The sequence below is a fragment of the Acanthopagrus latus genome, chromosome 20, assembly GCF_904848185.1.
Source record: "Acanthopagrus latus isolate v.2019 chromosome 20, fAcaLat1.1, whole genome shotgun sequence".
Lineage (NCBI taxonomy): Eukaryota > Metazoa > Chordata > Actinopteri > Spariformes > Sparidae > Acanthopagrus > Acanthopagrus latus.
Genome location: NC_051058.1, coordinates 12,192,708 through 12,214,549, shown reverse-complemented (window position 1 = coordinate 12,214,549; position 21,842 = coordinate 12,192,708). Strand labels below are relative to the sequence as shown.

General features: G+C 40.6%; 1 protein-coding gene across 1 annotated transcript in view; it reads left to right on the top strand.

Annotated features, from left to right (window-relative positions):
* The first annotated feature begins 124 nt into the window (after positions 1 to 124).
* lrp2b (low density lipoprotein receptor-related protein 2b) overlaps positions 125 to 21,842 on the top strand; it is a 39,528-nt gene continuing 17,810 nt past the window's right edge. Inside the window, exons 1-41 of the mRNA XM_037082190.1 lie at positions 125 to 134; positions 2,188 to 2,304; positions 2,448 to 2,558; positions 3,768 to 3,884; positions 4,469 to 4,585; positions 4,911 to 5,054; positions 5,589 to 5,705; positions 6,175 to 6,303; positions 6,512 to 6,681; positions 6,862 to 7,085; positions 7,379 to 7,585; positions 7,689 to 7,891; positions 8,194 to 8,334; positions 8,886 to 9,095; positions 9,294 to 9,486; positions 9,874 to 9,999; positions 10,111 to 10,241; positions 10,742 to 10,879; positions 11,177 to 11,455; positions 11,554 to 11,793; positions 11,935 to 12,057; positions 12,182 to 12,298; positions 12,530 to 12,907; positions 13,222 to 13,470; positions 13,721 to 13,929; positions 14,079 to 14,263; positions 14,445 to 14,673; positions 14,951 to 15,128; positions 15,420 to 15,548; positions 15,703 to 15,869; positions 16,186 to 16,329; positions 16,625 to 16,734; positions 17,118 to 17,295; positions 17,500 to 17,713; positions 18,587 to 18,823; positions 18,939 to 19,130; positions 19,314 to 19,786; positions 20,005 to 20,452; positions 20,607 to 20,772; positions 20,888 to 21,046; positions 21,127 to 21,416. Of these exons, the coding sequence (XP_036938085.1) occupies positions 125 to 134; positions 2,188 to 2,304; positions 2,448 to 2,558; positions 3,768 to 3,884; positions 4,469 to 4,585; positions 4,911 to 5,054; positions 5,589 to 5,705; positions 6,175 to 6,303; positions 6,512 to 6,681; positions 6,862 to 7,085; positions 7,379 to 7,585; positions 7,689 to 7,891; positions 8,194 to 8,334; positions 8,886 to 9,095; positions 9,294 to 9,486; positions 9,874 to 9,999; positions 10,111 to 10,241; positions 10,742 to 10,879; positions 11,177 to 11,455; positions 11,554 to 11,793; positions 11,935 to 12,057; positions 12,182 to 12,298; positions 12,530 to 12,907; positions 13,222 to 13,470; positions 13,721 to 13,929; positions 14,079 to 14,263; positions 14,445 to 14,673; positions 14,951 to 15,128; positions 15,420 to 15,548; positions 15,703 to 15,869; positions 16,186 to 16,329; positions 16,625 to 16,734; positions 17,118 to 17,295; positions 17,500 to 17,713; positions 18,587 to 18,823; positions 18,939 to 19,130; positions 19,314 to 19,786; positions 20,005 to 20,452; positions 20,607 to 20,772; positions 20,888 to 21,046; positions 21,127 to 21,416 (7,699 nt within the window). The remainder of the gene's footprint in view (positions 135 to 2,187; positions 2,305 to 2,447; positions 2,559 to 3,767; positions 3,885 to 4,468; positions 4,586 to 4,910; positions 5,055 to 5,588; positions 5,706 to 6,174; positions 6,304 to 6,511; positions 6,682 to 6,861; positions 7,086 to 7,378; positions 7,586 to 7,688; positions 7,892 to 8,193; positions 8,335 to 8,885; positions 9,096 to 9,293; positions 9,487 to 9,873; positions 10,000 to 10,110; positions 10,242 to 10,741; positions 10,880 to 11,176; positions 11,456 to 11,553; positions 11,794 to 11,934; positions 12,058 to 12,181; positions 12,299 to 12,529; positions 12,908 to 13,221; positions 13,471 to 13,720; positions 13,930 to 14,078; positions 14,264 to 14,444; positions 14,674 to 14,950; positions 15,129 to 15,419; positions 15,549 to 15,702; positions 15,870 to 16,185; positions 16,330 to 16,624; positions 16,735 to 17,117; positions 17,296 to 17,499; positions 17,714 to 18,586; positions 18,824 to 18,938; positions 19,131 to 19,313; positions 19,787 to 20,004; positions 20,453 to 20,606; positions 20,773 to 20,887; positions 21,047 to 21,126; positions 21,417 to 21,842) is intronic.

The following is a 21,842-nucleotide window of genomic DNA, read 5'->3' as shown; positions in this document are numbered from 1 at the left end:
TGCAGCTACTTACAGGGAACTGTAAAGTTTTTATTAACCCCAGTTTCAATCGCAGAAGGTGTTAAGTGTCTGCTGTAGTGTTACACAAATATGAGTTGTTAGTTTTCCTGCTGATGTAGACAATATGCCAACGGGTAAAAGTTAATCTTAGATGAGGTTTATGTAAAGGAGCTGGCCATAAAAAGCTGTTTTATACCGTGTCACGTTACTGGTCTTCTGGTCTGGTTACAGGTTACATCTCAGTCTCAGCAGCATCTTCTCCAGCTCGTTCGTGTTAACAGAGTCAGATTTAGCATGAGTGTACATACTTTTGTCTGAGTAACAACAGAGGTAAATTATGGGCCTTAACGGTCTTCATCTTCTTTGTCTTCTGCTGCTGTCTCAAGGAATTCAACTTGCACAAGGTATGTACAGTATGCTCTATATTTCACAACAAATATGTTTTCAAGTCATCAGTGTGTTTTTGCGAAGTCGTGAGAGAAAAGAATACATAATAAAAAGAAGTGGAATTTGGGAATAATTGCATTGTCACAGGTCTTTTTTCACCAAAATTTTGAATTTTAATGTAAGTTATATATATAGTTGTGTTTCTGAGCAGCACAAAAATGCTTAGAGATTCATGCTTAAATGTGAACTGAGTAGTTTGCCACCCACGCACTTTGAATATCTAACATTCTAACAAAACAGTAGTTACTGACAATTTTAGTTTTTTTTAAAACATAAAACATTAGATTTTTAAAGGGGGCACCCACATGTGGTGTCAAATACAGTGCGGAAAATAAAATGTTAATTTTTACCTCTAACTAGATGAATATTTTGAAAGGAAATTCTAAACAAGTGCATACACAAGGTTTTCTGTTTATAGATTGAAAGTTCAGAATTCAAAGGTTGAACACTTGCATTCATTCAAAATCAAGTTTCACAAAATACGGAAAAGTTTTGAATGCACATGCTATGCAAAGTCTGCATTTCTGTGCTGATTCGGGCATCAAGAATCTTTTTCAAATGATGGGCTGTATAGTCCAAGGTCATAAGATGGACTTTTCATAGATGGTGAAGAATTAACTATCCTTTAATGGCTGAATCACATGTTTTAAGGTTCAAATGGGGCACAGAGTGTGGCTTCCGCTGTCATAAACATGGTAACTCATTTGTCAAGGAAACAGTAAAAACAAACACTTCCTTTTCATTAACATGGACATACGACAATTAAACATGCAACTATCACTGAATGAAAAGGTGATGGGTTGTTTTTTCAAATCTCCCCATCTCTCTTTGTGTGTTCTGCAGGAAACTGTGACAGTACACAATTTCAGTGCACGAATGGACAATGCATCAACATACTTTGGAGATGTGATGGGACAAGAGACTGCCAGGATGACTCAGATGAGCTGAACTGTCGTGAGTATTACAAACCAATCACTGGAAACACAGACAGCACAGATTAAATCTGTTGTGAAAACCTGGTGTTTTCAGTGGTTTAAAACTTCACTACACAGACAAATTTGTGAATGTCTGTATAATAACATGTTGTACAGAAACATAAAAAAACAAGCATAAAGCATTATGATACTTTTGTAAACTCCTGAGTCGTTTGCTTTTCTGTCGCAGCGGCTCCATCATGCAACTCGGAGGAATTTAAGTGTGTGACAAGCGGTGAATGCATCTCTTCGGGATTTGTCTGTGATGGGGATGAAGACTGCGAAGATGGCTCAGATGAACAAAGAGCTTGTGGTGAGCAGATTGATTGATTGACTGAGACGGTGACTGTTTTCTCTTGGAAGATATTACTGATTGACAAACCTTGTGTGATCTATGAATAAAAAGGACATAAAGGTGTCCACTCGTGCAGTAATGAGGAGTAAAACCACCAGGTGGCCACATCCCCTCAGTATAAATGTCAAGCCATTCAGAAAAAAATTAATTCAAAATTAAATATGTAATGGGTGTAAACATTTAGCCACAATCCCAAATTCTCTAATGTGAGTCCTTGAGTTGAGGTAAAAAAATAAAAAATAAAAAATAAAAATAAAAATTGCTGAAACCTTATGAGACATTTTCTCCATTTAGTTTAGGAGGATATGGATTCATAGGACAGGGTTTTACTTGTGTGGTAGCCTTTTTGTGTTGCAAGTCTCTGCAACAGAGCCTTTTGAAGCAAAACTCACTCATATGTTCTCGGTTCAGGTGACAGGACCTGCAGCTCAGACCAGTTCAGCTGCCAGGAGGGTCAGTGTATCCCGGGCACATACAGGTGTGACCATGTAAAGGACTGTGTGGACGACTCTGATGAGAGGAACTGCGGTAAGACTTTCGCTTCTACAATGAACTTACAGTACAATCTATAACAACTGAGGAGACACTTCTATTTGGATCATCGACCAGAAAGAATATAGTCGTTAATACAATAGAACAAGCTTGGTTTTTGTTTTGTTTTGCTTTTGCAGACTATCCACAGTGCAGTGAGAAGACGTGTGCAAATGGGGCTTGTTACAAGAATTCTCAGCACTGCAATGGGCTGCAGGACTGCAGAGACGGCTCTGATGAATTCAACTGCAGTGAGTAGACGAGACTCACAGCAAACCCTAGTGTTTAGTTGGCAGAGATGGTTTTACTGATAGTTACTTGAGAAATCAAATGTTCTGTTTGTAAGAACCGATAAGATGTAACCTGGATAGCATTGTTTTCCCTCAGTTTAATCAAGTGGAAATAGTTTTTTATGATGATACGACGGAGCAGTGATGAAAGGCTATTTGGGCAACGAAAATATGGGTATAGAATGCCTTTATTGTACAACGAAAGTTCAGTGCATATCCTCAGTGCTTATACAAATAAAAACGCCAGTACATAGCAAATTGAAAGACAGCTCAAACACACAACAAATCAGGTGAAAATGGAATAATTATAAATAATATAATAAATGTGAACCACACTCGGTAAGAATAAGAATCTACAGCATATTATTGCACATTAATCAAATATACATTGCACAAGATGTATTTTGATTTAATAAAAAAAGACTATATAATGTTTTTGAAATAATAATAATAATAATAATAATAATAATAATAATAATAATAATAATAATAATCTAACTTAATTGTTGTTTTTATGATATTTTCGATGGACGTTTATTTTTGTGTTGAACGCCTTAAGATTTCCGGCCGCCATCTTTGTTTGAGCTAAGTTACAACTACTGAGAGGAGTCATTGATGAACTGATTATTATTGTTTTATTGCAGCAGAATTAGGTGTTTTAGAAATACGGAAACGTCCTCAAAACGGCTGTAAGTGTTGTCAAATGAGTTTAAGCGTTTTTGCACAATTTAGCCTTTAGCTTATTCATCTAGCTCAACAGTAGTTGGTAGCATTGTTAGCTAGCTAAACTGGCATTATTGTCCATGGGCACAACCTTGCGTTGGAAATCAATTTCAGATGTATGTATTTGTTTGACTTTATGCTCCAGTGCATTCCTTAAGCTGTTGGTTTTCTTTCCCTGCATTCAGCCTAGCTAGGCACCATTTTATGGTAACATGACTATTGTAGCTAAAGGCACTGCAGCTCAACCTTTGTACCTTTTTAATTTAAGCTTCCTCATGATTTTAGTGACTCCAGTTGAACTTGAGGTAAAATTTGAACATATTCTATCCTTACTACACTTGTTTATATGTCTTGTCTATGTCTATATTGTAGTTGGGAGTTTTGTGACTTAAAGTGAGCCTCAATTATTAATGCATTTCTGACCACTTTCTAACTTTAATTTTTCAGCAACACAACACTGTCCCATACACCAGTTTGAATGTGCAAATGGCTACTGTTTGCCACTTTCCTTTGTGTGTGACCACTGGGATGACTGTGGGGACGGCAGTGATGAGCAAGGCTGTGGTAAGAATGAACATGATTCTACAGAGTTTTTACAAAAGTAGCTCAAAAAGGTTGAAAGCAGTATCTTGTCTAAGGACCAACCTGCTGTAAGATGTAAAGGGAGGTATTGCAAAACCAACAATTCAGTGCTATCTTTTAATGAGACTGTCTTTTTCTAAGGTTGCCTAACAGTTTCAGTCAGCGCAATCATTGTAAAATTGAAGTAACAGGCTCATATCCATAAATGTGTGTTTATGGATGGACAACATGTGACAAATTGTTCATCGTTACACTGGATTTACTTAAGTTCCAAAGGTTCTGCAAAAGATCCCCAAATAATTTCATACATTTCATCTATTGGAAAATCTGCATGTCCAGTTGTTGTGATCCAAAACAGTCTCATTTAATGTTTATTTTATATATTATTAAACAGATAAAAAGTGATTTGTGTTTTTTTTTGTCTTAACTTGATGGACAGACTGCTTGTGTACCCTAACATTGTAATATAATCATCTCATATATTGAATTCCAGTCAACACATAAGGATTATCTGAAAAACAGTCAGCATTTTAAAATGCAAAATCTATCTATCTGTTCATCCTTAGTGTATGAGAGCTGTAGCGGCAATCAGTTCACGTGTTCCAGTGGCCGTTGTATTCCTCAGCGCTGGGTTTGTGACCAGTTCAACGACTGTGGGGATTTCAGTGATGAGAGAGGATGTGGTGAGAATAAACTTGTCAATGAAAACAATGAAATAACTTGTTTTGAAAAGCATTTTAGGAGAAGACAGTGAAGGAATGTTACATAGTATATATATTTGGAGCACAGCTTCATTGACACAGGCAAATAATTACTCAATGATATGATTAATGGGTGTTTGCCACAGTAGATACGACAGAGCTGTGGAAGTGTAAAAATGTCTTTTTTTGTCTAACCAGCAAACCCAAAACCCAAAGGCTCTTCATTTTCTATCGTAAATAACAAAGAAAAGCAGCAAATCCTTTTAACGTCACTTAAATTAATCAAACGTGCCTCTGTGTATCTTAGATAGTAACTCCCGAGACTGTTACCCTGGTGAGTGGGGCTGCCCTGGCTCGACGGCATGTATAGCAATAGGCAAAGTTTGTGATGGCAAACCCGACTGTCCTGGAGGAACAGATGAGACCAACTCCACAGCACAGGAAACATGCAGTAAGTTCCACATCGGTTTGAGAAATCAGCACATGAATGTTCACCAGCAAACGTACACAAATGATGCTATGTTTGAGATTTTATATCCATTTTTATGCCTACAGAGAAAATAGCCTGATCAGCAGAACCACACTGAAAACAGTGTTGCCTAATTGAGAATGACCCGGTCACATGTTGAAAATTTGAACATTTGCACTTTCAAAGCAGTATAAATGTACATGCAAGGGTTTTAGACATTTTAGTGCACTGAACTCATAAATGTTTCACAGAAGTCAGCTGCTGTGGTATAATCAAATCTTCCGTCTCTCTCATCACTGCCTTCACACGTAACTAGTTTAAGATTAACCTATTCAGGTGATTATCCTCAGTTGAGCCCTAATGGCCATGAGACTCAGTGGATGATGGCCATAAACAATACTTGTAATGACATTTTGGCAGACAAAACGGGTCAATGATGCTGGTCTGAAATAAAAAAAGATTAACTCTCACCTGAATTTTAATTAAAAATTGATAGAAAAATTATGCTTTTCACAGGCTTGGATCGGTGTTCAGCCTTGAGCTGCGAGTACCACTGTCATGAGTCTCCTCAGGGAGGTACTTGCTACTGCCCTGATGGCTATGCTGTAGCTAATGACAGTCGTTCCTGTGTAGGTGAGTGCCGTACATTGTATTTTGTTAAGTGAAAACAAAATCCAAGTTTGTAACTTTGTTGATAGTAGTGGTTATTGACAGCAAACACGGGTTTTGGGAAGCTTCTTTAAACATATACAGGAGTGAGTTGAGCAATTCAACAAAGCAACAGTTGTCCTAACATTGTTTCAGGATCTGTGGTCATGATGATTTGAGAGGTATGATATATACATTACAGATACCATATTTTGTAATGACTTTTATATGTTAGCGTACAAAATACCTTTAATGTCAAATGTAAGTTTGTTTTGTTGAACAGAGCATTTGGTCAAGTGGTCTCCCTCTTTTTGTTTTAATTTTGAACATGAATCAGCCTTGAAAATCTGAAAGTAATGGCTTAAAATCATGGTACTCTAGTAGTACATTACTGGTATAGATCCTCATCCTGTTGCCTAACAGATGACAGATGGCTGCTTGCTTTATTTGCCAGACTACGATGACTGTCAGATCTGGGGCATCTGTGACCAGCTGTGTGAAGATCGTCCTGGGACACACCACTGTAGCTGTGCTAATGGATACTTCTTGGAGCAGGGTCATGTCTGCAAGGCCAACGTGTCAGGTACAGGGAGTCACACATCACACAGTATCTTTATACAATATACAGGATACATATATACAACATGACATAGCTGAGGAGAAAATACAGTTTATTATCATGACTCAAAATATTGATCATCTAATATGCTTTCACAATTACATCATATGATCTAAGACAACTATAACTTGAAATGAATTCACTGCTAAGTTCTGGCATTTGTGTTTTACAGACGGACTGCCACAGCTAATTTTCACAAACGGGGGTGATGTGATGATGGCTGATATACACGGACGCTTTGTCAGAACTCTGGTGCCGGCTCAGGGCAAAGGTTATGCTGTAGGAGTTGCAACCCACTGGAACAGCGGAAAAGTCTTCTGGAGTGATATAGACACCAAAAAGGTCAGTCTGGATCATTGTCTGGGGACTTTCCTGTTCTCCTTACTGTGTGAATCCCAGTCGTGCCGCTACAGCTACAGTACAGTAGTAACTTCTGCCCTGGAGCAGCTGTAGTGTATATGCTTTTTTTCAAGGCCGCTCAAGGAGTTGGGTTCATCCCAATCCCTTTCATTCTTTTGCCAGGTATACTCTGCCAACTTCAACGGGGGTGACATTAAGGAGGTTCTGACGACTGCAGTCCTCCATGTCCAAAATCTCGCTGTGGACTGGATCAACTTCAAACTCTATGTCTTAGAGGCCAGGATGGAGCGTATCGACATGTGCAACTTTGATGGAGGTCATCGGGTCACGCTGGTGGCTGAAAACCTGCAGAATCCTCATGGCCTCGCCCTGGACCCTACAGTTGGGTGGGTTTAAATTCTGCAGGCTTTCTGTTTTACTGTGGGTCTGATTTATTTCTTTTCTGAAACAGTTTAGTAAAGACTGGTGTTAAGTCTGCTCTGCCACATGTTTACTTGTTGTCATTATCAATTAAGCTGATCAGTTGAAGCCCATTCATTAACCCCTTCCTCTTTGATTTCAAATTTATGGTGGTGAAGAACTCAGTCATTCTATTATAGAGTTTTTGCTTCCACTTGACCACACATCACATAGCTTTATGTAGACTCTCTTTAAGTCCTCATTCTTTGTTTGTTTGCAGCTACATGTTCTTCACGGACATGGGAGAAAGAGATGAGCAGATGAAGCTTGAGCGTGCTTTTATGGACGGCAGTAACCGATTTGAGCTAGTGAAGACCAGACTCGGCATTCCAACAGGAATCACCCTAGATATTGTCACCCAGAGGGTCTACTGGTCTGATAGCCACTTTGACACAGTGGAGACTGTCACATACAGCGGTTTGCACAGGTAAAGGTTGTATGAAAATGCCATCATTCATAATTTTTCCTTACCCACAGATTAATGTTGAGCTAAAAATTGATGGCCATGTTGATCTGTTGGTGTCTCCTAGGAAAATAGTCCTCAATGGTGCAACCCAGGCTCCGCATCCTTTTGGAATTGCTGTGTTTGAAAACCATGTATTCTTCACTGACTGGGCTAAGATGGGTGTGATAAGAACCAACCGCTTCAACGGCAGCAACCCATCGCTTATCTATCGGACTGCAAATCAACCGGGCCATGTTGTGGTCTCACACCCTGTCTTGCAACCTGTTGGTAAGGAGATGCACCTCCAACCCTTAACAAGTCAGGTTAAGTTCAGCGTCCAGAGATGTCACAGTGTTTCCAGAATTCATGTAGTCCTACATGAACATTGTACATGTTTTGTTTTTGGATTTTTCTGATATCGCTCCGTGGAGAATTTGTTTAGGATGCTGTCTACAAAGTGACACTCACACTTTTCTTTACTTTAATAACACATACATCGAATCTTATTAGTTATGGTTATAAATGAAGACTACAGCGATTTGAGAAACAACAGTGCTGTGATAAGATGACACATCTGTCTTGTCTCACAGTGATGAACCCTTGCGGCAGACACAACGGTGGCTGTCAGCAGATCTGTGTATTGAGTCACCGCACCGACAATGATGGTCTTGGCTTCCGCTGCAAGTGTCACCATGGTTACGACCTACAACCCGACCGCCATTCCTGCTTCAGTAAGTGTCCCCTTTATGACCTGATGCTTAGAGTAGGTCTGTTAGTCAAGTTCGCAATACTTTCTGTGTTTTGCCGTTAGATATTTGTCCGTGTAAATCAGTCATAAAACATGATATTGTACGCATACCTTCTAAATTGCAAGGATTTCGTCTTATTTGAAGTGTATGGTTAGAAATATATGTGTAAGTATATAGTTACATAGTTAAGTTTAGTTCTAAAGATATCATGACTTTGGCACATCATGATTTTAATAGTTTTGAAGACAATGAACGATACAAAAATGAGTATGCCCACTTATTGTGAATCATATCACGATCACACAATCCTACAAAATAATCTCAACATGATTTCTCAACCATATCATGCAGCCCTAATATATACTGTGTATGTGTGTGTTTGTATCACATTAAGCCATCATACACATTATCATATCAAATTTCTCCTCAATATTTTTGTCTCAGTTACCTTCAACCATCAGTTGATTAAGGATAACATTTTTTAGACAATGTGTCTCCCTGCACATAACCACCACCACTCCCTCTTTTCACAGAGGTGAAGGACTTCCTGATGATAGCCACCACTCTGGGGGTGCGGGGAATTCCACTGAACTTGTCCCTCCAGGAGGACATCACTCTGCCCCTCTCAGGGTTTGGGGCATCATTCGCTGGTTCTGCTGTGGAGTTTGATGGCAGCGAAGGCTCCATTTTCTACAACGACAGGTCCAGAGGCCTTGTCTATAAGTCGAACCTCAATGGCACTGGTACATTTTTTGTTGTCTGTGTTAAAAAGCATTCTGAGAGCCGTTAGCGATACCATGTGTTTGTCATGCAGAATACATTTGTAAGTTAGTTTGTTTCCCATTAGGATATATTTCATTGCTACATTTTGTTTTTAAGGCTTGATTCTTAAACTTGTGTGTCACACCTCACTGCATGGATTTTTTTTTATCCATTCTCAGTCCAACAGATTCTGACGGGCTACAGAGTCGGATCGATAGACGCCATGGCTTATGACTGGACCTCCAAAGTCTTGTTTTGGACCACGAGCACCTACAGATCCGTGGTGGCCTACAGAATTACAGACAAATCCAGACGAGATATTGCGACGGGATTGAGGTACCCAAAAGGAATCTCAGTGCATCCTGGTGCTGGGTGAGTACTCCGATTATAAGGCTTAAAACACTAGAAAAGTGATCAGGGAATTAAACACAATGCACATTACACCACATTCACCTATGTATGAAATATTACAGTCTAGCAAACTTTCATTGTAATATTGTGTGTGCAATATTTTCTGAATGTCGTTTGCTGTAATCAGTTTCGTTTAATTCAGTTAGCCTTTAGTAATTCTCTGAAAATGTCATTTAGATAGTCTATTTAGTCTATTTATTGCCAATTGCAACCATGATTTAATACGTTCAGGCTCCATGGTTGTGTTATAATCCATAAAAAGACATCAAGGTTTACTGATTTCATTGTGTTTAATCCTTAACTGACATTTCTTTCTCCATGTGTGTCCAATCAAATGTTGATCCACAGCTTCTTGTTTTGGTCTGACTGGTACCGTCCAGCGGTCATAATGAGAGCGTTCACAGATGGCAGCAATGCTATTCCAATAGTCAACACAACACTGGGAACGCCGTATGGACTCGCTATTGATTATGTGTAAGCACAGTGATGATGGGCAGAAACAAGGATTTCAAGGATTAAAACAATGTGGGTTTTGTGACTTGCAGTATTTATTTATATTCATTCTTTGTGATCGGTCTTCAACAGGACAAACAGGTTGTATTGGGTGGATGCCGAATTGAAGCAGGTTGGTCACATTAGCATTTACGGAACTGACAGACAGACGTTTACCAATCTTGGCCAGATCACTCAACCCTTCTCTCTTACAATTTATACAGGTAGGTTTCTTTGTCTCTCTTCACGACTGACACTTATTCTGTTGGAACTATGTTACACATGCATAGGCGTATCCAAGTTGTATACAGTACTATTTAGGTTTATCTTCAGCTTTGAAACAATGACACCCAATCTTAATTATAAGCGTCTAAAACTAAAAACTCTTGTCAGAATTTTTGCACTCAGATCAACGCAGTGGTGGACAGAGGGGTTACTTGAATTAATGTAATGCCTTAATATCAGTATATTCCATCCAATGCTCAATACTGTAAACGAGTAATAATTCTACTTGTTTTATTTCTGCCAAATGTGAGTTTTCTTTAGGAAAACACAATAATACTGCCATGCATGTCAACTTTACTCACTTTAATTTTTTGCCTTTTCTCAGAACTGCAATACAGCTACTCGTGACCCCTCTTATACATTTTGTGAATGTGTATTTGTTTTTGGTATCTTTTGTAGTGTTTTGTTAACATGCTGATAATCATTTTCTGTCTTGTAGACTACCTATATGTGTCTGACACAAGGACCAGAGGAATATTTGAGATGAGGAAAAGGGATGGAGGAGGAAACATAATGATCAGACAAGGAATCACTGGCATCATGAATATCAAAGCCTACACAGCTGACCTTCACAGCAGTAAGTTCACACACAGGGAGGCATCGAAATCTGTTAATAGTTTAATACCCAAGTCCTACAGTAATTTATGCAAAATGGTAAGGACAGTTAGATAGATATAATGCATGTATGAACAGGACAAAGAGGATTTGACTGCTTGTAGAGTGAAAAGAAGACAACAGTATTTGCATCACATTCTCAAACAAGAATAATCAATGACTGCAGGGTGAGAATGGCCAGAGCGAGAGTTAACTGTGAGTCAGCCAAATAAAATAATCCAGAAAACCACTGACTGCATCTTTATCATCCTCCTGACAGCGATCACCAGCCAGTGCAATATATTGCCCAACGGGCGCTGCAGCCACTTCTGTTTCCCAACTCCCTCCTACGGTCGAGTGTGCGGCTGTCCGTATGGTATGAAACTCCAGGTCAATCAGAGAGACTGCATCAAGGATGATTCTGTTCCCCCACCTGACACCAGCTGTGGCGACCAAGCCTTTGCATGTGATGAAGGCCACTGCACACCCCTCTCTCAGCGCTGTGATGGAATTGCTGATTGTTTTGATAAGACTGATGAGGCCAACTGCACAGATACAGGTGACTTTATAAGAAAATATGTCTGAGGAGTGGTGGAAGGGAATTACTGAGTAAACAGCTTTATTAATTTAACGAACTACCTCATATATCTTCACCAGGAGCGACCTGCTCTCCATGGGCTTTCACCTGCAACAACAAGCACTGCATCCGGTCCAGTTGGCGCTGTGATGGCATGGATGACTGCGGCGACGGCTCTGACGAAGCAAACTGTCCCACTGGAGTCCCTAAAACCTGTGCCTCCAACTACTTTACCTGCGAGAACAACAGGTGTATCTCTAAATCATGGCTGTGTGACGGTATGAATGACTGCGGTGATGGCTCTGATGAACACAACTGCAGTAAGTATGTCAGGCTCCAATTTTCAGCTGTGTCAGCTTAACTAGTCACTTAATATGATTTTAATACATAAAATACTGTGTATACAAATATCTTGTAAATGTAATGTAACCATATTCTGATAAATTATCTGTCATTTACAGACTCAACAATCACTACATGCCCTCCTAACTACTTCCTGTGTCCTGACCACCGCTGTCTCCACTTCTCCTATGTGTGTGATGGAGACCAGGACTGCCTGGATGGTTCTGATGAGAAAAACTGTGGTAAGACTCACCATTTCTTCACAGACTTCACTCTTTTTTGTGTTCTGTTTTATTTATTTTGATCATTTATTATGTTTTCATGCTAATGCTGAGTACTTCTTTTCCCCTTATTTTTCTCCTTAAGAGTTTACCTGTGCCTCCTATGAGTTTGCCTGTGCCAGTGGGGACCAGTGTGTTAGTTCCGTGTATGAGTGTGATGGAGTGTTCGACTGCAGGGACCACTCTGATGAACGAGACTGTCGTAAGCGCTTAACTCTCTAAAACTATTATAAGAATTATGTCAATTGCATTAATTAAAGATGTAATCATGATCGATTGCAGAACTTAAAATTCTGTCAGCTCTATTGTAGATATTATTCAATCAAATAGAAAAACTATTATTGACATGAATCAATGATGAACACCTCTGTCCTTCTGCTGGTGAGTAAGCCACTGCTGTTTTGGTCATTTTGAATGTCTGTGGCCTCTCCAGCCACTCGAGGGCCAGGCCTCTGCCATGATGATGAGTTCCAGTGCCAGACTGACGGATTCTGCATACCAGACAATTGGGAGTGCGACGGCCATCCAGACTGTGAGGATGGATCAGACGAACACAACTCCTGTGGGCCTGTCACCTGCAGATCCAACTATTTCCAGTGTGCCAACAAGCTGTGCATCCCAACATACTGGGTGTGTGACGGTGACAATGACTGCAGGGACATGAGTGATGAGCAGAACTGCCCCACCCCTCCATTTCGCTGTCCATCTGACCAGTGGCAGTGCCCCGGAGACCTGCTGTGCATTGACCTGGACAAGGTGTGCAACGGCCAGAGGGATTGCCCTAATGGAGCGGATGAGTCACCCATCTGCAGTGAGTGATAAAAAATGTCATGCATTATATATAATATTAATGCCATTGTATATAATGCAAAGCTGAATAAATGAAAATGATGTTGTTTATGGTTGTAATAGTGTTCACAACAACTAAAAAGTAGAGCAACATATGGAATTAACTTAGAACATTTTTTAAATATTGTTACATTAAAACACTAAGCATGGATGTAGCACAATGTAACAAAAAAAAAGACAAAAAAGAAACATTATATAAACATCAGTCATGCACAAAATACAGGATGATGCCTCATAAATGCACAGTAAAAACTCACTGTCGTATTTTTAATGAAGACCAAGATGACTGTGCACTGAACAACGGGGGCTGCAGTGACGGCTGCATTCAAGGACCATACGGGGCTCAGTGTACCTGTCACCCAGGATATCAGCTCCTTAATGACTCCAAGACCTGTGAAGACATCAACGAGTGTCTGATTCCGGGTTTCTGCAGCCAGCAGTGCTTCAACGAGAGGGGAACCTTCAGGTGCTCCTGCTCACATGGTTACCTCCTCGAGCCTGATGGACGCACCTGCAAAGCTACAAGTGAGCAACTCTAATTAGTTGATGTATCACTAAAAGGAAATTTGATATTTTTGGCCCTTTAAAAGCCCTAAGAGCAGGAACTTAAAGCAAGATCTAGCAAAGATAACAACAAAGGTATTCCATACATGCAAACACAGCAGAATACTTTTAAATTGCATTATGTGTTTAATATTTAAATGTGACATTCCCTTCTTTGTGTAGCATAGATACACAGATGTTGGTAAGAAACAAGATATTTTTCTACCTTTAGACAACGTAGCAGCTGTACTTATGGTTGCAAGACGTAACCAGATCATCGCCCAGCGGATCAACGTGAGACCACCCCTGATACATCCAGTGGTCAGCGGTTCAAGCATTGTGACTGTAGACTTTGATCACATCACTTCCAGAATCTACTGGGCTGATGCCTCGCAGAAGAAAATAATGAGTTCCTACGACAATGGCACAGACATACGGGAAGTAAGTGAAGTGATGGCACAGATGTATCACATCAGTGGAATTTCTCAAAAGCAACGATTCCCAAACTTAAGCATGATGTGGCCCAATTTGAAACTGTAAAATATTTTGGGGCTCTCGTCTCGCAGTCAAATATCACCCTATTGTCGTAGATGTTCTCCTCTGGTCTGATGGAACCAGAGACTATAGCTGTGGACTGGGTGGCTCGGAACCTTTACTGGACCGACTCTGTCATGGAGAACATTGAGGTTTCTACTCTGGACGGTCGCTTTCGGAAAGTCCTCCTCACCAAAAATATCACCCGTCCCCGCGGACTAGTTTTAGACCCCCGTAACTAGTAAGTCACTCTTTGGGAAACACTTGGAAGGGCCTTGATTTTTTTAAAATTTGTTTTTCAAATCTTTTTCTGTCTCTTTATGATTTTATGTTTAATGCCATAATTGAAAAAAGTCTTTCCTTAAACAGCAAGGTTGCGAGACTATTAGTAAAGCTTCTAATTTCACTTTCTTTCTACCTAGCACCAACCTGATGTTCTGGTCGGACTGGGGTCAGAACCCCAGGATTGAGCGGGCCAACATGAATGGAGCCATGAGACAAGTCATTGTCAAGGATAAGGTCTACTGGCCCAATGGCCTGACCCTGGACTACACCACACGCAGGGTCTACTTTGCTGATGCCTACCTCAAGTACATTGACTACTGTGACTATGATGGCAAAAACCGCTATCAGGTCATGGCAAGTGACATGGTACGTTTAGGTATATCAATACAAAATTGTTATAGCCTGGGCTAATAGACTAGACTAATTCACAGTATTCTCTATAGTAGTATTGGTATATTATACCTGATATATTAGACTTGGTACAAGTAGTAGTAGTGAAACTTTAAGATAGGTGAGTTCCCGCATATGAATGAGTGTTAATGTATCAACATAAATCCCATGGTGCTGAAATACACATCTAAGCTCATTAGATAAATAAAGTTTTAAAAAACCGTCACCTCTGTGAATGTCCACTTCACTCCAGGTTCTCCAGCACCCACACAGTATGACCATCTTCGAGGATAGCATCTACTGGTCAGAGCGCTACACCAGCAAGGTAATGAGGACCAACAAGTTCCACGGTGGCAATGTCACCATTATGCTGAACAATGTGTACCAGCCCATGGGCATCGTTATGGACCATCCCATCAAACAGCCTGCAGGTAATGACAAATCTAACTCTGATATGTGTAGTTTTTTTAAGTGTATCAAAATGTAGTGTATTGATGCAGAGTTTGAAGGTAATAGCATGTCTCATCTGTTATCAGTGAGTATGTATTGAGCCTGTATAAGTGTTTGAATGCATGCTCCTAAAGTTTTGCCAACTATATGGTAGTGTCATAAATGCTCAAAAAACACCATTTCAAGTGATACACAGAATATTGATTTTGAAATCAAAGATGTCAAAAGTCATATTAAGTCTGATTGAAGGTGACACTATTTTTGCTATTTAGGCCTCAACCCATGCAAAGACCACCCGTGCACTCAGCTGTGCCTGCTGTCAGGCCTGAGACCCAGATACTACAATTGTGACTGTCAGTCTGGCTGGAAGCTTGATGTGGACAAACGCACTTGTGTCAAAGGTAGGGTTTCTAGCTGTCCTTTATTTAGTGTTGTCTACAACAGCACTCGGATATACATATAATCTGCATCCGTTTAAAAGGCTCAAGTATGTTTTCTTCTCCAGCTTGTTGTGTGAGTGATGCCTTCCTCTCATCATGTGTACTTCTGCTCTAGATGAGACTCCCTTCTTGATGGTGGTGAGAGATTCAGTGATCTTTGGCATTCCTCTGGACCCCACTGACACTTCAAACAACGCAATGACTCCTGTGTCGGGCATCACCAAAGGGCGGGACATTGACTTTGATGACCAGGAGCAGCTTGTCTATTGGGTGCAGAGCACTGTGAGTGGAAGTCTTCAATTGAATTAGAGTGTTCAAATATATATTAGGATTGAGGACTGACTTCTCAAATGAATGATGGACTAGATCACTTATATATATATATATATATATGTATATAAAAATCAAGTATCCCTATATGCAAGTAAAACTGTTAGTGTTTTCTTTTACTGCTTGGATATATTATTTTCATCACATAATATGGAATGCTATTATTGATTGCATATTTCGTTCTGTGTTTTGTGTCATATGACTTGGTATCTACATTTTCTAGCAGGCTTATTTTGAAGTATGCTCTCTGACTTTGCTCTAATAACAGGGTTCTATATGGCAAGTGAAAACCAGTGGAACCAATAGGTCTGAGTTTGCTCCAGCTGCTCTCATGGGCTCACCATCCGGACTGGCTTTTGACTGGATAGGCCGAATAATGTATTACACCAATCCCACTGTTAAATCCATAGAGGTAAGCACCTTTTTTAGGCTAAAATTATGATTTTGTGAGGTGACACGGTTGGACAGATGACTAAATTAAACACGTAAAATGTAAACGACCCTGGAATGATAGAAAGGTTGCTACACTTTGCTTTATAATTGGATTATTTCATTTATTTAGTACAATATGTATTTATTTTTTTCCCCTTAATGTAAAGTTCGTAGTTTTCTTGTTTTGATCTGCACATTTTGTTTGTCTGTCTTGATTTCAGTTTTTGCATCATCATTGTGCAATTAAAAAAATAATATTTTTACGCTTCACATAGGTTATCCGTGTGGATGGAAATGAGCACTACAGGAAGACCCTCATCACCTCCACTGGTAAACCAGAGGGAGTAGGAGAGCCTGTTGGAATTGCCCTCGATCCAGTCAGAGGGTAAAACATCTGCTCACTGAGAAATGAAAGCTATTGAGTACTTGCTGTTTTACTTAAATTCAGAGACATGGTTTAAAGTCAGTAATTGAGATGATGAGGACAAAGTGGTCCAGTTGTTCGAAAGACCACCAAGAGGATGTATTTCTCCAACAGCAATATGTCCATCTCTATCATGTTTCATGTGATTTAACTAACCCAAAACTATAAACAGTTATCTGTAACTCATGCATTTTTTCCTGCATCTTAGCTTTGTTGCACAGTAGGTAAAACTAGTTATACTCCAAATAAGAACTTTTGATACATACATCATGATGACTGACTCATTTTTGACGAACTCTAACTCGCTTTAATTATTTTATCATATTTACACTTTTCCTTCCCAGGAGATTGTTTTGGACAGACAAGGGCTCAGATGGTGGAGTTCCTCCAAAGGTTGGCAGTGCTCAGATGGACGGAGGAAATGTCACCAACCTCTACACAGGAAATCTGGTTAACATAGGATTCATCGCTGCTGACATCTCCACCCAAAAACTGTACTGGGGCGTGGCGGGCTCAGGAGTGGTGCGCACATATAGACTTAAAGATTTAATGTTATTCTTTTAATACTTGACATCTTTTCCCCAATTTCACATTTGTCTTTTCCAGCTAGTTACCTTGTAGCAATATCAGTTCTAATCAAATAGTTTTATAGTTCCATCATCATAGTAATGATTCAGCTACTTTAAGTAACGTCCTCCTCTTTGCACTCCTTTCTTTTTTGCTCAGATCGAGTCTGGCACCATGGATGGAGTAACTCGAGTAACAGTGGTGAGTGGCCTGTCCCATCCGTGGGGGCTGGCGATTCATGAGAATCACCTTTACTACACCGACCTGGACTATGAGGTCATCGAGAGGGTGGACAAGGACTCTGGTGCCAACATGGTAGTGATGAGGAGCGGCATGTCTGGCCTCCATGCCATCAAAGTGCATGCCAGAGACAGTACGTGGGCTCACTGTTTTTTTAATTTTATCCAGAGGTGCCTGTCCTTGAGCCTTTTTTGGTATTTTCATCCAGACTGTTATGCAATTATTGCCAGTGAGCGAGTAGGAGTTTAGTGTCCTCCTCAAGGACAGCACACAGCAGAATCGAGCACAACTCATTTTTCATCTTCGTTGTGTTGATACAGCCTTTTACTGATGCAGTTCTCACAGCTCTTTAGTTTTAGCAAAATAAGTAAATAATCTATCCTTTTTTTATGACAATTTTTATCAATTATTAGAGAAACAAGTTGGTAAGGTAGTGGTAAATAGTGGAATTAATACATTTTTAATGCTCAAGTAATTTTTGGGCAGCATACATTATCATTTTAAACAGATAAATTGATAATTAATGCTCAGATGCTATAGTAATATAAACATTGAATATATGTAGACAAACACAAAAATCACAGTAAAACGCACAGTGTGTGCCATGACGCATCAATCAAAGCAGAACTAGTTGTTCATTCTTAAACAACCAACTTCTGATGTAAACTGACATGATCACGGAAGAAATGTTCATGTACACCTTCACATTATGTTTTCTCGAGTTAGCTGTCTTCCGCCCTCACACTCCAACTGTAACTGTGTCTTGAAGGTGACAGGCAACCAAAAGAAGCGCAGCAATACTACAATACCTAATTAAGGTGGACAGTCCCCCCAAAAGAACATTATTTATTGAAAAACGGTACAAAGCTTGCTGCTCTGAGCCCTGTAGGCCAGTCAGTCCAAAGTCGAGGAGCCCTGACAGCAGAGATTGTGATCGTTTTGTGGTTGAGTTTAGATCTTCGAGTTATATTCATCTCCAACACTGTTTTTTCTGTCTCCACCTCAGACTCAGCAGGGACTACTAACGCCTGCAGCTCCAACAACGGCGGCTGCCCCCACCTCTGCCTGCCCAAGCCAAACAATGAGAAGACCTGTGCCTGCACCACAGGCTTTTACCTGTCTCATGATGGCACCAGATGTGAACAGTATGAATCTTTCGCTGTAGTCTCCACCTCCAAGTATGTCTGTGGTTTCCACATAAACAGCTCGGACCACTCTGAGGCTATGGTGCCTGTCGGTGGACGTATGTTTGACCTAATGTTTTTCTACATTATGTTTAATCCTGTTCTGTCTCTTGTATTGTCTTGTCTAATACCAAATTCTCAGTTTATACAAGTAACACATTTTGACTTTTGCAGCTACCTACTCCGTTAAGACCAAGTTGGACCTCCATTTTGAGTCTGGCTTTGTATACTGGGCTGACAACAGCACCTCCACCACATACAGGGGCATCTTCAGGGCGAAAACAGATGGAGGGTCTTACAGGAGTGTCATCACCTCAGGAATTGGAAGAGGTGGCATCCATGGCCTCGCTGTAGACTGGATTGCAGGTATGAGGCCACTCAACCATCCCTTTATTTATCCATTACCTTTACAGAAAGGCTTTAGGAGCAAAGATATGAACTGGTACTTGGTTAATAAATGTTAATTCACTGAAGTTTATTTGTCTCATGCAGTACTTAATCCTGTGTTACACTGTCCGGCTTTATAACTGTCTCTCCCTCATCTGTTAGGTAACTTATACTTCACAAATGTCTTTGAGAGCCAGACCTACCTGGAGGTCCTTGCCATAAACACCAGCTTCCGAATGATTCTCCTCAAGTCCACCAACGACCAGCCCCGTGACCTGGCTGTCAGCCCCAAGCTTCGCTATCTCTTCTGGACTGATTATGGCCAAACACCCAAGATTGAGCGGGCCCTGCTGGATGGCACCAACCGCACTGTGTTGGCATCAGAAAGCCTAGTGTCACCACGTGGCCTTATCGTTGATTACACCAACAATTTCCTCTACTGGACAGACGATGCTCTAGATATGATCTCCCGAATGGCCGCAGACGGAACACAGAGAGAGATTATCCGGTATGGCAGTCGGTATCCGTCTCCAACAGGACTGGCTATATTTGGAAACAACATGCTGTGGGTGGATAAAAAGCTTGGGAAGCTCTTCCAGGCCAGCAAGGACCCTGCCAATTCCACCCAGCCAGAGGTGAGCGTTAAATCTGCTGGATTGAACACACAGTTTTAGCTTCCATTATGATGCTGTTTTGTAATTTTCAGTTTTATGGGCTCTAGTCAATTTATGTTCATGTGTAAAAACAACATGCACAAGACTTTTATGTAGTTGCCAGACAGTGACATCATAGTTGTACAGCAGATTGTTAAGTCACAAATAACAAAACAAATTTTTGTCTTTTTTGGTACCAGGTAATTCGAGACAGTCTTGATCAGCCAATGGACGTTGTCATCTTTGACGTTCATGTCCAGCCTACGTCTGCCCACCAGGTGGGCTTCAACCCATGTCACGAAGATAACGGGCGGTGCCAGCAGCTCTGCTTTGCCATACCAGACCAGGAAAAACCAAAATGTGGTTGTGCACATGGGTCACTCCTTAGTAATGGAGTCACATGTGGTTACGGCCTAGATGAGTTTCTAATTTTCACCACAGACTACACACTGAGTAGCTTGAGGTTAGACCCTGCAGATCATAGCACCCCCTATCCACCGGTGAGCCTGGGCTATGGCTTAATGGGTTTGGATTACAACTTTGAGGAGAAGCGAATTTTCTTCACCCAGTATGCGGGGTATGGTCGGAGCAGAATTGGATCCATCATCACGACATCAGCCAGCAGCCCTCCTGTCTTTTTAGCTACAGGTGAGCATTGATTGTTACCGTGTTACCTTTTTAAATATATTTTCTTTCTAACTTTCCTCCCTCACCATATTTCATTTTCTTACTTCCTTCATGCCCTTATTGTTGTTTTTTCTCTCTTCATTCAATATCCTCTTCTTTCTGTTATACTGTTCAGATTTGGATGACCCAGAAGGATTGGCATATGACTGGGTCCACAAGCGTCTCTACTTCACTGACTACTATGCCCAGAATGTTCAGTCCATGGGGATGGATGGGACGAACCGCTCAATTGTCGCCCATGGATACCGTCCGAGAGCCATCATTGTCGACCCCTGCTATGGGTAAAGCAACTTACTTACCAAAATATATACATAGACGTGATGTACTGACTGTGGTGTGATCATCAAAGTATATCAATAAGCTCCTCTCCTCTCTTTCATTCCCCTCTATGCCCAGTTACCTGTACTGGACTGACTGGGGCTATCCAGCTAAGATTGAGAGGGCCACACTGGGTGGAAATTTCCGCACCGAAATCATCAACAGCGGCCTTACAACACCCAATGGCCTGTCTCTGGATTATGAAGAAAGGATGCTCTACTGGGCTGATGCCTCAACGTATGTTTTTTAATATAATCTATATTGCAACAAATCACGTACTGCTCACATTTTTTGACAACTCCTCTCCTCCCTCCCAGAAAAAAGATTGAGCGCTGCAATCTTAATGGTGAGAACCGACAAGTGATCCTCCAGGGGGTCCAGTACCCGTACGCCATGACTGTCTTCCAACAGGACATCTTCTGGACCGACTGGTCTGAGAGAGCTTTGTTTAGGGCTGCGAAGGATGATGGCTCTGGCCTCACAGTGATGGCTCAGGAAATGCAGTACCGTCCCAACGACATCCATGTTTATACCAGATCTAAGCAGGAGAGCTGCTCCAGCTTCTGTCAGCAGTTCAACGGAGGCTGCAGTCATGTCTGTGTTTCCGGTAAGAGCTGTCTCTGCCTCGAGGGTGCTACCGAGCAAGTCACTGAATCCCCTAATCCTCCATTCAAGTTATGCAGCTAACATCAGAAAAAAGAAAGTTATTATATCAGTAACCTTGCTACAAAAAATCTCAAATTGTGAATGCAGCTTTCGGTGAACAGACTGCCTAATCATCAGCTGTCGAAGGGAATGACTCATCATTTATGTTGCTTGAAATTGTGTCTGTTGCCTCTTGAATAACTAATAATATATAATAATACTAATATTAAACTGAATAACTGAATAAAACCCTTTGATGCTTTAACAAAGATAGATGCACTAAGTATCAATGTTTTGTTTCAAGTTATGTTAAAGTTAAAACTTTCTCACTAAGAAAATAAAGAAGAGTTCTGAACATCCTAGAAGACACAAAGAGACACACAGCACT